This window comes from Caloenas nicobarica, chromosome 1 (assembly GCF_036013445.1).
Source record: "Caloenas nicobarica isolate bCalNic1 chromosome 1, bCalNic1.hap1, whole genome shotgun sequence".
In the NCBI taxonomy this organism is placed as follows: Eukaryota; Metazoa; Chordata; class Aves; order Columbiformes; family Columbidae; genus Caloenas; species Caloenas nicobarica.
The window spans coordinates 170,366,588-170,383,309 of NC_088245.1; the positions used below are offsets into that span (position 1 = coordinate 170,366,588).

At 35.8% G+C, this 16,722-nt stretch overlaps 1 protein-coding gene across 6 annotated transcripts in view; it reads right to left on the reverse strand.

Moving 5' to 3' along the window:
* The window catches only part of SCEL (sciellin), a 74,814-nt gene that overhangs the window by 19,487 nt on the left and 38,605 nt on the right, over positions 1-16,722 (reverse strand). For all 6 annotated transcript variants that reach the window (XM_065649675.1, XM_065649698.1, XM_065649659.1 and 3 more), the window contains 5 exons: positions 13,396-13,464; positions 11,486-11,551; positions 10,213-10,278; positions 8,110-8,142; positions 6,810-6,881 (listed from right to left, as the gene is read on the reverse strand). In XM_065649675.1, coding sequence (XP_065505747.1) covers positions 6,810-6,881; positions 8,110-8,142; positions 10,213-10,278; positions 11,486-11,551; positions 13,396-13,464 — 306 coding nt within the window. The remainder of the gene's footprint in view (positions 1-6,809; positions 6,882-8,109; positions 8,143-10,212; positions 10,279-11,485; positions 11,552-13,395; positions 13,465-16,722) is intronic.

Genomic DNA, 16,722 nt, shown 5'->3' on the forward strand with positions numbered 1-16,722 from the left:
TTTGATCATGTTTTTATGACTGTCCTTATGCTGAGGACAAATTGAAGTTAATCCTGGACACATGTGGGAGACAGAGAAATAAAATTTTAAACAGACCCCAGCCGTTCTCTTGAACCTCAAGTATCAAGCAGGAGAGTATGTGACCACAACTCCCTAGTCATTCAGTAAACACTTACTTAACCTGTAAAAGTCTTACTGAGCCCACTTCTAGTCCCAGATGTTCCTTAATTCCTGAAGGCTTTCTTGCCTTGTTGCCTAGAATGTCGTCATCCCTCTTTGCTGATACACAAACAGTTCATATAATACCTAGGCATCAATATTGTAGGTCTTGTTTTATGGACCAGAAAACTGAAGGACCACACAAATTTCAGAAGACTTGCTGTAATGTCTTCAATCAGTGGGGCACTTCATGTCAAATCCCAGATACTCAGTGAGGTTTCAGATTTACTCACTCTGTCATCATCAATGTCATCAGCAGCAAACCAGAGCAGATCTATTCAAGTAGTCATATACAGTATTTTTAATAGATCTCCATCTGTTTTCTGATTAAAAGCCCTGAACAGGATTAAAAAACTCCTGAGGTGACTCCCTATTTCTGGATGTATGATATTGTAAGATACATGTAATATTTCTGAATGTGATACCAAGCAAGTTGCATCTGTTGTCCTTTCTTCAGTGATCTCTCCCAGTTGATGTCCTGTAAAGTATTCTGATCGACAGCTGCTTCTTCTGACATGATGGAATATGCAAAGACCACACTAACCAAGTCTGGCTAAAACCTTAAGGCCACTTCTGACCTAGTCGTGTCAGCACAGAAAAATACAAAAACAACGGATTGCCAACTGGGCCTTCCAAATCGGAACTAAAAAGAGTTGGCTTTGAGTATGTCAGGCGTCTCACTGGATAAAGCTTAACATCATGGGCCCGGCTGAGTTTTGGTCTGCCATCCATGGCTGCTTTACCATCCCTATGTCAGACTTCGTCATGAATAACTGAGAATGAATAAAAAAGTTCTTTGAGAAAAGAGCAGCATTTATTCTGAAGCAGGGTGCATTTCCTTTCACACTGCTATGCTCACTAATCTGTGCCAGGAGCCCTCATTCAAACCTTTCATCAATAACAGCCGAGGATGAGGCAAGAGAAGAGGTCTGCAGTCAACTGTGAAAGACAATTTATACTGTGCCAAAACCAGGGTAATGCTTAGCCCAGAGGATTTTGGAGCTACATACAGAGAAAGAAGCTGTTGATCAGAATGTTTTATAGGAGGTGGACTGGGAAAGATCACTGAAAAAAGGACAACAACTCATTCAGTTTTGCTTGGAGGATATGTGTGACCCTGTAAACACTGTATTAACTTTTCAGTTAGGAATGATGGACTTGGATCTCTTCACATAAGCTCTGCAACTGCAAATCATTTGTATCAATGTGCAGAAATGCTGTAAATCAGCATTATACTAAATGCCGAATCTATCAGAATTGGGGAGCAGAAGGTGTCTGTCACTAGGAAGTGCTTTCATTTGAAAAGCAAAAATTATCATCAAAAATGACTACATTAATTTGTACTATCAGAAGCAATTTAGAAAGTGTAAAACCACTTCACTTTACCATAAATAAAAACTTGTCATTTTAGCCAAAAGCAAGATCTGGCTGCGGTTACAACTACTGAATTACGAATAGCTCTGTTTAGCATCCTTGCTTCCAACATTTTTTGAGCAACACAAGTGTCCTCCAAAACAGGTCTCCTTAAGGTCTCACTAACAAGTGAAAGCAAATAAAAATGACATCACAATGGAAAAGTCAGACAGAAATACCTGGTGAGGGAATCATGCCTTCTAATTTTGGTGATCTAAACTTGAGTTCAACCTAAGATAATTCTCTAAGTTGTTTCTAGTGGCTGTTTAGAACTTCCAGTCTCTCTTCACAGATCAGATTTCTCTTTCCCATGCAATGGGAACACATAATTGTCTAATGCCTCAAAATGCACGTACATGTTCTCTCAGTTTTGTGCTCTTTACAGCTCTAGAACAATAAAAGTTTTATCAAGAAATATTCATTTAAGAGATCCGATATTATGATTTTAATTCCATTGGTTTGGAAAATTCCACATTGATATCAACTTCATAGGATCATAGAATGTCCTGAGTTGGAAGTGACCCACAAGGATCATGGAGTCCAACTCCTGTCCCTGCATATGACAACCCCCAAATTCACACCACGTGTCTGAGGGCATTGTCCAGTCTCTCCTTGAACACTGTCAGGCTTGGGGCCGTGACACCTCCCTGGGGAGCCTGTTCCAGTGCTCCACCACCCTCTGGGTGAAGAACCTCAGGTTCTGTCATTGGTCACCAGAGAGAAGAGATCAGCGACTGCCCCTCCTCCTCCCCTTGTGAGAAGCTGTAGCCGTGATGAGGTCTCCTCTCAGTCTCCTCCAGGCTGGACAAACCAAGTGACTTTAGCTGCTCCTCATACGGCTTCCCCTCCAAACCCTTCACCAACTTTGTGGCCCTCTTCTGGACGCTCTCCAGCTTTATAAGATTTTTATACTTTATAATTTTTTATACTTTATACTTTTTATATAATTTACTCATATTTTTTACATAATTTGAAAAAAATCTGTCTTTTTTTCCCACGCTTCTCAGTTGCCAAATGTTGACAGATACAGAAAAATTGTCCTTGTTACAAGAGATAGTCAAGGCACAGGTAACTAATGTGGTATTCTTTCACAATCTTTTATAATGAAAACTGTCAACACATCTCAGGTCAAATAGGAACATCATTAAAAAGGAGTATGATACAAACGTATTTACAGCATTGTCTGAATTTGCTGCTATCTGACAGGAGTAATTATAGTGCAGTATAGGAAAACCCTGTACAGAACTAATAGTCAGTGAACTGTACTTTATAGAAAATGAAATGCTAAAGAGCCAAGAACATAGTATTTATTAATTATGTCTGAAAAATGTTCTAGTTCCTTGTTTCTGACCGCTAGAAATTGCCTCTCTCACCCATATACATACAAATACACAGCTGAGATGTTTTCTTCAACCTAACTCAGCAGTTGATGGCATACCAAAAATAAATGCTTATATGAAAGTTTCTACAATATGCCCTGTGCCCCTACATACTAGTAGCCATTCACTGGTAGCAGACGATCTCACTACGGATGTTTTAAGATCTCCAAGTTCTTACATAGCCCTTGTTACTATCACCTCAAAAGCTTCTCCTCAAATATGTCCAACACAAATTCTGATATATCTGTGCGAAATAGAAGATAAATTCATTACTTCTACAATTTATGAATTGTTGGAAATATGGCTTTCTGATTATTCTGCTTCTTTTGGTGGTAATACCTGTTACTTCACTGGTGAATGTGGCCCACCATGCCAAGTACTGTTACTTTCTGTATAGATCACATATGCAAGGAATCACCCTACTTGCGTACAAGTGAATTCCTCATAGAAGCATTTGATAGAAATATATATTTTTGCTTCCTAAGTATAATCATTCATGAAAGATTGACTAAAGCTGTGTTAAACACCCTCAGGATGTTTGAAGTGGTTTAACAAGATTGCTTATAGAATATATTTTTTAAAAAAATACATTTTTTTAAACACCTGCATTTAATGGTTGCTATAATTCTGTAACGGAAAAACACAGAGTGAGAATCTTGAATCTCCGCTGAGATGGAAGTGAAACACAAAAATAACTTAATAAGCAATGGATAAAAGACTCATTGAGTAAATCAGAAAAATGTCTCTGTATGTATCCAGTACAGTGCTCATATGCTGCTGCATTTGTGACAAATCAAGAGACCTGATTTGTGGATGACCTATTGTGCTCAGAAAAATACACCATTATTAGACAGTGCTTATCCTCACTTTTTCTGGATCCTAGCCTGTTTATGTTGTCTGGGGTGCCTATAGATGTCCTAACTAATAATGAGATGCTTATTCCATTCAGTTAATCATCTCCAAAAGATGGAAGTCCGTATGTCCATGCCTCCAGATATGTTATATATATTATTGCATACTCTGTTTAAAGATGGATGTCACATCTATCTGTTCTACTTGAAAACAATTTAAAAAATGCTTTTTATGTTAATAAAATCAGTGTCAGGCCTTGCATGGAACATTATACAGTGAAGCTTACACTTTTAGCCAAAGAGATAGTATCTGACATCTTTTCAGGTAAATCTCTTCCAAAAGATTTTCCTTTTATCGTTGACCAGTCTGATAGAAAAGCAATTGCCATTTTCCACTTATTTTATACTGAAATTAATTCATTATTCCTTTAACATCCTTATCAGAATCCCCAGCAAAAGACAAATAATCAATTAACTATAACTTAAAAAGCGTGACTTGAAAATCTTTCAGTTCTAAGTAAAAATATAGGAAATTAAACGGTGTAAGATAAAATATTATTCTAATAAATGTTTATGTTACTAGAAATACTTTTTGTTTAACTGTTTACCTCCCCTGTGTGGCACAATAGTTTTTGCCAAAAGTGTAGTATTTATATGACGTCTTTATGAAAAAATGGTACTTCTGCTGACAGCTGCTTAATACATTTTTGTTTAGCATAAATTTAACAAAAATCTGTAGTTCTGTGAAGCTGACACATCAGCAGCAGATGGATGACATCTGAAGCACCAGCCAAATGTAAAGGAGCAGTAGAGAGGGCTGAATTTTGCCCACTAAGATTACAGGCTACTTATGGTTTATATACTGACACAAATAGCTTTAGCAGCACAATGTTACCATAGAAACTTGTAGACCAGTAAAATATTCCTCCAGTTCTCCACCAATGGAGGGACAGGAATACAAAGCTTGATATGGTAATGAAAGCCACCGGGAGATGATGAATGTGAACTGATTGAGGGTGGGGATTAAGTAAAGCCTTAACGAGCTTTTAGGAGTGAAGAATGGCTGTGACTTCTCTAGTTAATACAGTGGCGTATTTAATTCTCTAAGAGCTCTCACATATGTTGACAGGAAAATATTTCACTGAAGTATTGCTTTTTTCCTAGAGATTACAATGTCAGACATATTTTGGATGTTTTTCTTAATTATTCTGTACTGTTTTTACACACCTGGGGGAGGGGGCATGATTCAAAATACAGACTGCAGTTTCAGACCACAGAAAACTGTATTTTATTAATAAAATTAAATAAAATTAGCTAATTTTACTGTCTGCATAATTTTGTATTTTCCAGATAGAAACTACAGAATGAGCTACTGTGATTCTCAGTGCATATCTAGAAATCTGTTTCTAATTCACACACTTTTAAATTGCATATTCAGGCATTTTATTCTGGTCCAAGTCACAGAGTCAACTTTTTTAATGGTTATTGCTGATTGTTTTGAAAACTGTAACATCTACATCAGTAGAGAACCTCACAATTTGATGGAATTTCAATCTAAAAAAAAAAAAAATCTATGTTTTCATGGTATTCTGTACACTTTCCAAGATACATTAGTACATATGCCATCTGACTCATACCACAAGAACAAGTCCATCTGTTTAAATGTACTAATTTTGTCACACTAAATGGTATATGTTAGGCTTTTACTATGTAAAATGTTAACACTACAATGCACAAGTTGGTTTTTTTATACATAGTAGTGTGCAGATATTACATCTTCCACAATTTATTGAAGACCAAAGAAAATATACTATATAATCCGTACGACTACAATTCATCTGTTTCCAGTCATTTGCAGCAATTATCTATATACTACTCTTCAAGATGCAGGCTAGACAGACTGAAAGAATAAAAAATGAAACATCTGAGATAACTTAGCAGGTCAATGAGATGGAACTCAAACTTTGTACTTCTAGACCAACTGTGTTGACACACCAGAAGACTGTGCCGCCATCCAGTGAGACCTGGACAGACTGGAGGACTGGGCAGAGAAGAACCTGATGAAATTCAACAACAGCAAGTGTTCCTGCACCTGGGGAGGAATAACCTCAGGCACCAGTACAGGTTAGGGGTGGACCTGCTGGAAAGCAGCTTTGCAGAGAAGGACCTGGGAGTTCTGGTTGACAATAGGTTGACTGTGAGTCAACAATGTGCCCTCGGGGCCAAGAAGGCCAACGGTATCCTGGGGTGCATTAAGAAGAGTGTGACCAGCAGGTCGAGGGAAGTTATCCTTCCCCTCTACTCCACCCTGGTGAGGCCACATCTGGAGTACTGTGTCCAGTACTGGGCCCCACATTTTAAGAAGGAGAAGTAATTACTGGAGAGAGTCCAGCAATGGGCTACAAAGATGATTAGAGGCCTGGAGCATCTTTCTTATGAGCAGAGCCTGAGAAAGCTGAGTCTGTTCTGCCTGGAGAAAGGAAGGCTGAGAGGAGATCTTATCAATGCTTACAAATATTTCAAGGGTGGTTGTGAAGATGATGGGACCAGACTCTTTTCTGTGATGCCCAACAATAGGATGAGGGGCAACAGGCACAGACTGAAGCACAGGAGGTTCCATCTGAATATGAGGAGAAACTTCTTTACTCTGAGGTTGCCAGAGCCCTGGAACAGGCTGCCCAGAGAGGTTTTAGAGTCTCCTTCTCTGGAGACATTCAAAACCCACCTGGACACATTCCTGTGTGATCTGCTCTAGGTGAACCTGCTTTAGCAGGTGGGTTGGGCTAGATGATCTCCAGAGATCCCTTCCAACCCCAATCATTCTGTGATTATCACACACCATGTCCAAATGAGCTATCAAATATGGAAATCAAGCCGACTGAGTACTTAATATCACATTTATCAATGTTTGACAAAACATTGTGTTGATTATATCTGCCTCTGTTACCTTGCTGTAACTTGATCATCCACGTCAGTCTTTGATTTCTGTGGGGTCACCTGTTCCGAGGCAAAGGTGGCACTGCAATATGAATGGTGAAAACATACTTAATGCACAAGAAGATATTTGGAAACACATTATATCTTTTAAATGGGTTACCATTGTAGATACTGTATTTCTTTCTTTTCTTTACATATCTATAAAATATATAAATATATATAAAGAATTACATACATAATATATATAAAGAATGTATATATAAAGAGCTATATAATGCTTTATTTGATGGGATTACAACATCCACTGAGTCTTGAAAAATTAGTATTCCAAGACTAGCTGTTTTGTTAGTATGGATATAGTAATAAAGTGCAGTTTCTTTACTGTTTCGATAATATTTTAGTAATAAAGGGTTTTTAAAATATTTTTCCACTACCTACTAAATAAGTTTTACTTATGTAGTAAAGGCTAACATTTTGCTTATTTAGCAAAGTACTGATTTTTTAAAAACTAAGTGAACAATTTCACTTTCCTGTTTTTACTAATTTGTGTGAATAGTCAGGTTGGTTGTGACAGGAATACTAAAATTTTAACAAATTATAAAAAAGGGAGAAGGTAGGTGATACAGTTGGATGTGGAAGTTACAGGTTTCTTTAGAGAATCTTCCAATTAGGACAGCAACTAAACCACGGCAAGTTTTATAGCTGTCTTAATTATAAGCCATGAAATCACAGGTTGGTTGAGCAATCTTTTCCTAACTTAGGCCTTATGAAATGCATAATTAATTAATTGATTAATTTTATTTTCTAAAATTAGAGCGACCTTTGCAGACATTCAAATAAGTTTAGAGTACTTTAAGTCAATTTACTTTATGTTAATATCTTCTGTTACAAGTCTTTGCATGTGCACAGCTTTTTAATCTACCACTTTCTTTTTCTTCACTTTGTGCACACCGTATTTTTCACTCTCTCTTTATAGCATCAGTTTAATATAAAGGAATATTTGCATTAGCAACATATATAACTGTGGGACTAAAACTGTGAAGTAGGTTTAAATTTTTTGTAGAGTTACAGTTCGTTTTTCAGTTTGAATAAATATACAATTAAATGTTCTAAGCTATGTGAAAAGTTACATTTCTGCAAGGAAGGAAGTCTTCTTCATGCAATTCTGTGACATTGCCTACAGAGGATCCCTCCCAGATAAGCTATACAGTCTGTGTATTGTAAATAAATGTAAAATAATAATCAAGGCTTGTGCCCGGGAGTGTGTTGCATTTCTAAATCTACTAAGAAGCAAAGTAAGCAAGACATACATCATTGGAGCCTCTGAATTTTCTGAAGTGGTCCTAGAGAAAGAAAAGAGTAAGCATTTCAGAAACCAAATAGCAAAATGCTAGTATTGAAGCACTTTGCAAGATTCTAAATCAATCAACAGCAGCCAGTTTTGCTTTTTCTTACTTCCTAAGTGGTTGCTTTCTTTGTTTCTTAATGTGGAACACAACCTGTTTAACTCAAGCAGCATAATACTAAATTCTAATAATATTCTTTATACGTTACTGAGACAATCATTCTTCAATTAATATTTTCCAGTCATTCACTCTGATCAATAGTGTTTTGTTTTCAGCACACAATTTATAACCAAAAAACTCAATTACAGTGAGCTGCTTATATTCTTATCTTCAACTGCAACGTCTTCTAAGTGTTCTATAAAGTGTGCTTAATCAGGTTGGATTGGAGGTGCAGCACTCCAGAGGTTTCCATGTCATGCTTGACTGTAGAAAGCTGGGATCAGGTCTCAGAATCAGGGAATGTAAGTGAATAATAAACCCTGACCAAAAATCCTCCAAACCCATGATTGTCAAGCTCCCTTCCTGGGGATAGCAGAACAATTAGCCATTCTCATATCTGAAGAAAAGACACAGGTCTTTGCTCCACCTGTCACTAAGACTGATATTGACCTTATAAAACTGTGGTTATTAGCATTTATGCATAGCACTTTACTTCCTGAAACTCATGGGCAAGTAAAAGGCTTTGCTTTGCTGACTATTATTTATTACAGTAATATTCACAATTTGAAATAGCTTTCCCATCTTCAAAGCACTTTTAAAAGATAAACAAATTAATCATTTAGCACCCATCACTGTTTAAGCAACTTTCTTTGGTGACAGTGTTGTTAGAGGATCCAGGAAGGCACATGAGAGCTTTATTAAAAATATGCCTATATTTTGGTCTTCTCTGGACTATGAGAGTAGAGGAGTAACTGGATAATTAGTGTTGAGAAGGACACAGGAATCTCAGCATTTTGTTGGAATCTGGGCAGATGTCATATAGAGGATGCGTCATAACCTATGCTTTCAAACTTACTGTGATTGTAGTGAGATATTGAAGTGAAGCCAGATAAATTCACCACAGCTGACATTTTAAAAATGTCTAGTAAACACTGACTTAAAAGAAAATGAACTTTAAGATTTAGGAGCTATCTTTCTGCTGGGTGGTGAGTGACTTTGGACCTTGGCCAAACAGATAGACAGTAGTAAACACAGAATAAGAGTAAAAAAGAATTGCTAAACTTGGTTTTAAGGATTCATCTTAAAGTCTTCCAGTGGCAGAGATTCCATAAACTGCCTAGGCAATAGTCAACCAAGGTATTGTACCTAACATGCAATGTATCCATTAAATTCTATGTAATTTAATTTTTATTATTGATATGCACGAGACTCATGTTGGAAGTTTCCCAGATTAAAACTAGAGAAGCACAAGACCATGCTGGGAGACCTAAGCAAAGAATATCATGAAAGTTCATTAATGAATATTTTAAGACATCCATATCCTGCTTTTAGATGAGATTACAAGAAATATTCTCTGTTCTCTTTCTGATCTGCCAGAAAGCAAACACAACTTTAGAAATAAACGTTAAACATTCATCTGCAAGTAACTTTAGCTGGAGCTTTTCTTCTAAACTTATTCTTGGACACCTCACTAAGAGCTGATTAACCAAATCTTGAGGTTTTCTCCACACTGTTAACTAAAAGGGCTCAGGGTTAGCCCCTGGCTGTCAGACTAAATGGTGCCAATAGATTCCTGCCCTTATGGCTAGTCGCTCTGTAGCAGATTTGTCTTGTGGAGAGCTAAATGGAACAGTCCAAAGCAAGACCATGAAGAAAGCATACAAGCATTGTAGGAAAATTTTGGGAGCACTTATGTAACGTCAAGTCACTGGCACTTCACATACTCAGATCTGAGTCAGTGCTGGGCATGAAGCTGTTGAGAGCCCAAACAAGAATTTAGGCATAGGATGCTTTCTCTTGCCATCTTACTCATCAAACTCAGTCCCGCAAAGTACTGCCCTGTTGGGTCACTCTCAAAAGCAGCTCTAGCTAAGAATTAAGAAATAACAGGCAATCACCAGTACTTACCATTTGGTTTCCACTGTTTCTGTTGTGGTCTTAGTGCTTGAAACTGAGGGAGGCATCCAAGACTGCCTGTCAGTGTTAACAAATAAATTCTTGAGTATTAGTTTAATACTATGGGGCTGGACAGCATACTGTGAATATTAAAAAGTCAGAAGTGGTGTAGAAATGCCTTGAACTTTTCTTCAATTATTAGTATCGTGAAATACTGCATACAGATAGTTTTTAGACCATTTTTTTCCAGAAAAAATAATGAAATTTGAAATAATACAGTAATTTTAAATTATTGTTATGAAAAGTGTCTTCTCTGACTCTAGGTAGTCTTTTCTGCAATCTGAATGGTACAGATAAATGGGTCATTCATGGGAAGGACAAACAAATAGAATGCATGCTGGAAAGGGTGTCAAGGGTCAACCCAAGAAACATGTTCAGACTGGTATTAGCAATCACATAAACATCACAAGCACTTTCAGTTCTTTTTTTTTTTCCCCCCTCAAAATTATCAATCCAGCAATTATTTCTGAGGAAAAAGCAATTGCACCATAAACAGTGCAATTCAGTGATGGCCTTTCACTTCTTCAAAGAGCTGGAATAGAACTAGCGAGCTGAAAACATCATAAACTTCCACTGAACAAGCAGGGCTATTAGTATGAAAATGATAACATTTCAATTTCTACTTTTGTAATTCTACTTATCACAATTTTTATGCATGAAATATGGAAGAGAAAATCACAAACAGACAGAATTTGCAGCTAGGAAGTATGCACAAAAATATTGCCAGCAGTGTGTTTAGATTAAAAATGTAGTTCTTTGCTCCACACCCTGGTTTTATTCTTGCCCAGATAATACTATCAGAAATCAAAATTTTTAAAGCTAATTGTGCATCGTGCATAAAACCTTAGTGTGTTTCATATGCAGTGCAACAGTACAGGGTCAAGTTTGGCATCAGACATTTCAGCTGGTCACAATTACAGTGAGCTACAAATTTAGACACTTGAAAAGGCATAAAGTGGCTGAGTTAAGGGCTGCAGCAAAGAGCATCTATTGTGCTATGTCCACTGGGCTGACAAAACTGGCTCTACAGAGACAACCTTGAAACACACTACTCTCATGGAAAAAGCCAGAGCATGTAGAAGACGATTTCTTGAAGCTGCTGAGGAGTTAGAGCATGCTAGAGGAGAGAGTTGGTAACATTTTTATATATAATTGTGATGTATTACTGAGGTTTAATAGAGTGCTATATATCCTTTGGCAACCATGCAATGGTGGTAACGACTACCTTTTTTTCTTGATTGGAGATGTCGCAGCAGTGTTTGTGGATGATGCATCAGGAGTCCAAGATTGTCTGTTAAGGAAATATACTTAATTAATTCATTAATCTTCAATAGGTGTACCATTCTAAAAACCACCAACAACAACCAAACAAAAACCAAACAAACCCCACAATGATAAGAAATCATATTTCTACTGCCAGAATGATAAAACTGTGCATGGTAAATGGTATGACTAGGTTTATACATGAGAGAACAGATGTGTTTTCACTTGATATCCAAAGTAATTTCTGGCTTCTTAATATCTGGACTTCTGTACCTACACTTCAGTCTCCAACCCTTAAAATACCAATGTATTTCTTTTTCATAATTTAAATTTTAAGTTTCTTACTGAATTGTGTCAATGCTGTTCTATTTTATGATATGCCTGTAAAAGGAGCTAGTATTCCTCATACTCCTAACTGTATAAATTCCAAGCCAGTGATTTTTCTCACAAAGGTCATCACAAAATTATCGTCTTGTCCTCTGCAATTCTTAATGTAATGAGAATAACTGAAGAATGGAACTTTAGAAATAATTTTTTTGCTCTCTGGCAGGGAAAAAGTATATACCATTTAAATCTCATTTAAGTCCCAATTCAAAATTCATGGTAGGTATATTATAAAGTCATCTCCGGACAAAATAAGGTAAAATCCAATTTATATGATGTTTCATGTTTCATCATCACCATGATTTACAACATAATGGTGCAGAATCATAATTTAAAAGAATGACCTCACTTGAACTTTAAATGGCAGGGATACTCATTTGCTCTTCAGAGTAATATCTCAACGCTTCGCAAGATGACATTTAATTGCTGTGTTCAGTCTTCACTAGCAACTATACTTAGTGTAATTTACTACTGACAGAACACTACTGACATTGATGAAGGTGCAGAGACATATCTATACCTTTCTTTTGTAAGTGTGGTGGCTGAGCTCTCCTGACTTCCATTTTTTAAATAAAAATTTCAAGTAGGTAGGAGCTGTAAATTCTTCAGAAACTAAATTTTCAGTGTTATGTAGTCACATTACATCTATAAAGTGGTCCTCTCTGAATCATAAAAAAAACTTAGAATGTGTCAAAGAAATGGTACTAACTTATTTTAAATTAAAAATTTGTTTCAACCCATTTTAAACAAAAGACTAAGCTTCTGACAAATAAAAACCTTTCAAATAAATCTTACATTTTCTGTTTGTTTTCCATTGGAAAAATCAGTTAACTTGTCTGTCAAAAAAAGTATTTTTTTATATTTTAGTACTCAAATTTTCCATTGGCAATGTTCAATAACATTTTGCACTGAAAACCTTAATCTGAATTTTTTCTTGCAGACTTTCCCCAGAAACAGGTAGCTTATTTGATAGAATTCATGCAGAGAAATTTAGAGCTATCGAACATACCCACACTGAAATGTTTTTGAAACACTCTTATTTTTCTTTTTTGTATTTCAAATGCTGTGTCATAAATAATTACTATGTTGAGTAAATGTGTAATCTGAGCGAGTCTTTCTTTTAATCTATGTGGACAAATATGCATTTCTAGGGAAAAATCCTCTTATTCTAAAGAAAATATTAATATTTGACAGACATAAGATGAATTGTCCTCCAAAAGATCCCTTTTCTCTTCACCAGCTATAAAAAGAGTCTATGATAACCTAGGTATAAATGTCTGCATTCGAGACATCATGTGGTGAAGTGAACCTACTATTAGGCCATATCCCATACAAAATATCTCTGTATAATATATGCTTGGTATGTACAGGTAATCAAAATTTATGATAATATATAACAAATAGATGATAATACATGATAAATCATACAGGAGACATGATAAATTATAGTACATAATATTTAAATAATAAGGCTTCCAAACCTCATACCTGTTGCTTTGCTTATTATTCGGAGCTGGAGACTTATTTATTTTATCAGTATCATTTCTGTCTGGAATTCTGTAAGAAACACAGAAATTATTTATAACACACACACTAGATCTTATTTAAAACAGACAAACAAACCAACCACAAACACTTGCATAAAATTAAAAATGAAGTATCACTTTGCCCTGTGTACAGATTAAAAATTCCCCAGTGTCAAAACTGGTATAGAACTGAAGCCGATTTACTATAAATTGAGTGCATTAATATCTGAATAGTCTAAGTAGCTCATTGCAAATAACTGTTTTAAAATGTTATGTTCAAACACTAATTGATATGCTGTATCAAGCTTCACTGTTGTAAGCAGTTAATTTATTACAGCTCCTTTGAATTAAATCAGAATACCAGAAAGTAGAAAGTGTTTTTCAGTCAGGCAGCACATAAGCCATCCCCTTTTCCTCTCCCTCACCATCACTTGAGAGATTTCTTTCCAGCTTCTAGAGATCAATGTGACTTGAAAATATTCTGGTGTAAAATCCCTGATAAAGCGTGCTGGTGACCTGCAGGAATAATATCTATCAAAGAAGTTAGATTATTTGTACTTGAATTGATTTTGTTAAGTAATGAAATTTACAGTAGGAAACAACCGTGTAATATTTCAAGCCCTCTATGTATTCTACAGTTGTTGCCTAAAACCCTTCAGAATTTTCACAGAAATCACCATGTAGCTTTCGTAGCTGGAAGAACTTAAGTACTTATTTTATTTCAGCTTTCTCCCCATATATGGAATATCCTTTAATAAGAACAAGGGGACTCTGAAAAGCTCAAATATGAGGCGATGTACATTGAAATACATTACAAATACTAAATCGAGAGGGTTATCTTAAATACTTGGTTAAAGCAGCTCAAACAAATTTTGAGCTACAACCTATTTACATACAGAAATTACTTAATTTTAGTTATCTATTCCCATTTATAAACTGAAACTACAGATACAAAATAATTAAACCTAGAACTACAATATAATATATTAATATATTAATATAAAATATTTTGTATCCTGCCTTCAGGCAAGTAACACAGAATACTGTTGTTTTTAATGAAAATCCTTCAAGGGAACTCTGGGGCAGAATCTGCACCAGTATGTGCTCTGTGCCTTTTTCAAACGTTACATTTAATTTGCAAATAACTATCTTGTGTCATGGGCAGCTTGTCACTGTGACTGGCAGTTACAGTTACTGGAAGGATCACTAGAGGTCTCACTAAACTCACTCCCATCACTGCGGATGCAAACATGAGCATTCCTTCTCATTCACAACTGCCCTATGAACCAGGGTTTCTTTCACGTTTCATTTAATATTTTCACAGTTTCAGCATAATAAGTGGGTCTGTATTTGCCCATTTTAAGGATCCATCTGACATCCTACGCCACTGCTGCCCAGTGTAGCAGGAGCTTTGAAAAAAGTGAAGGAAGAAAGGTAAGTATAATGTTAACTTCTCCTTGTGTATAACTATTCACCTTCTGAAAAGCAGCAGTCAGAGAATATCCTCTGCTGTATCCAGAATTCTGTCTCCAAGAGACACCTTTGGATCAATGATCCATTTACCCATCTAATGTTTTGTGCTGAACCAATTTGAATTTCTGGCCTCCACAATATTCTGTGGTGGTAACACCTACAATTAATGTGTTAAGGGAAAAATAAGTGTTCTTTTTTTTAATTCTCTTTTTTTCTCTCTTTTTTTCCCCTCTTAAATCATTACCTAAACATTGCATACACAATCTCCTCATTTTTACAGTGCAAATAAGAGAAAATATTAATTCCATACTCACTTTCCATGGATCACACTTTTCCAAGCCGAGCAAACTTTGTCTCTTCAGACATTCCACATACAAAAGCTATTTCATCCCTGTGGTCATCCTTTCTCACCTTCCTTTTTTTGTTTGTTTGGTTGTTTTGGTTGTTTTGGTTGGATTTTTTGTTTTTTGTTTTGTTTTGTTTTGTTCTATTGTAGTTTCTTCACATAAGTGAAATACTGCATGCAGTGCTCAAGATGTACTAAACAGGTTCACACTATGACAGAACAGTGGTTTCTGGTTTGCTCTCACTTCATTTTCTAATGATTTCTACCATTCCGAAGGATTAGATTACTAATAAAGCAGACAAGGAAAGTATGTCGTTTGCTTCAGCCTCATCCCTTCAGATCTAACAGCTATAAATGCAGTTAGGATTTATTCTTCCTGGGAGCTACTCTGGACTTAGTAACATACAACACTTGGAAAAATAGCAATGTAATTTTCATTGTCACTATTTGATTTTTAAAGTCTTGGTCATCTTTTGTCAAATATTTAGTTAGTTGCTAATAATAAGAGAGTAATAAAGGGATAAATAAATTTTTTCCTCCCATCCAGAAAGGCTGGATGTGATCACCTGCACAATGCAATTGTTATCTGAGTTATGATGTGCAGATCTACATGCCAATACAAGTATATTTGCACCTACTACCATCAAGCTATGGATTTCTGTTAACAGCTTAAGTGTGTTTGGTATTTTCATGTGCTTGCAGCCAATGGTACAATTGCATGTAGCCATCTGCAACATCTCTCCCAGGTCCGTAATACTGAAACTGATGTTCAAATTTTGTAGATATTGGGTTAGGCAAAATTCATATCAAACAATACCTTCTTTGAACATGGATATGGCAGCATCCAAGACACAAAAAGCTGTACTTAAAATGGCTTTTAGGTATGTTTTCACTGTCACATTTACACATGCAATGAAGAACTCAAAATTACACTTATACTTCTCGAAAAGTTTATTTTGGATTTTTCTAAAATTAGAATTTAAAATACTTGAATTTCTACTTCAAATACTTTAAATATTTCAATACTTCAATACTTCAAATAATCGCCATTCTGAGAACGAGCTATTGAAGAGAAATTCATTCAGAGAGGTCCAGGTTCTTTAAATATTTGTCTTTTGGAATATTACAGTCATGGCCAGAAGACACGAAAAACAGAGTTGTGGAAAGAAGTTTCAATCTCTAGCTTGAAAACAGGTAACTCTTAAGACCTTTTGCAGGGTGGAAGACTACAATTTTACAGCATCTTAGCTAGACAAAATTTATTTTCTATATAGAAAACATGACTTACAATAATTCTGTAAACAGTTATGAGAGAACTCCAATACCAAGGTAATTCTTTTCAAGAACTGTCTACCAGGAGCAGTCATTTAGACTTTATTCTACATTTCAAAAACATGCTCTATTTTCAAATTCACCTTTTAATTTTGAACAGGAAAAACAAATGAATCCTTCTTTTTCACACAGGCAACT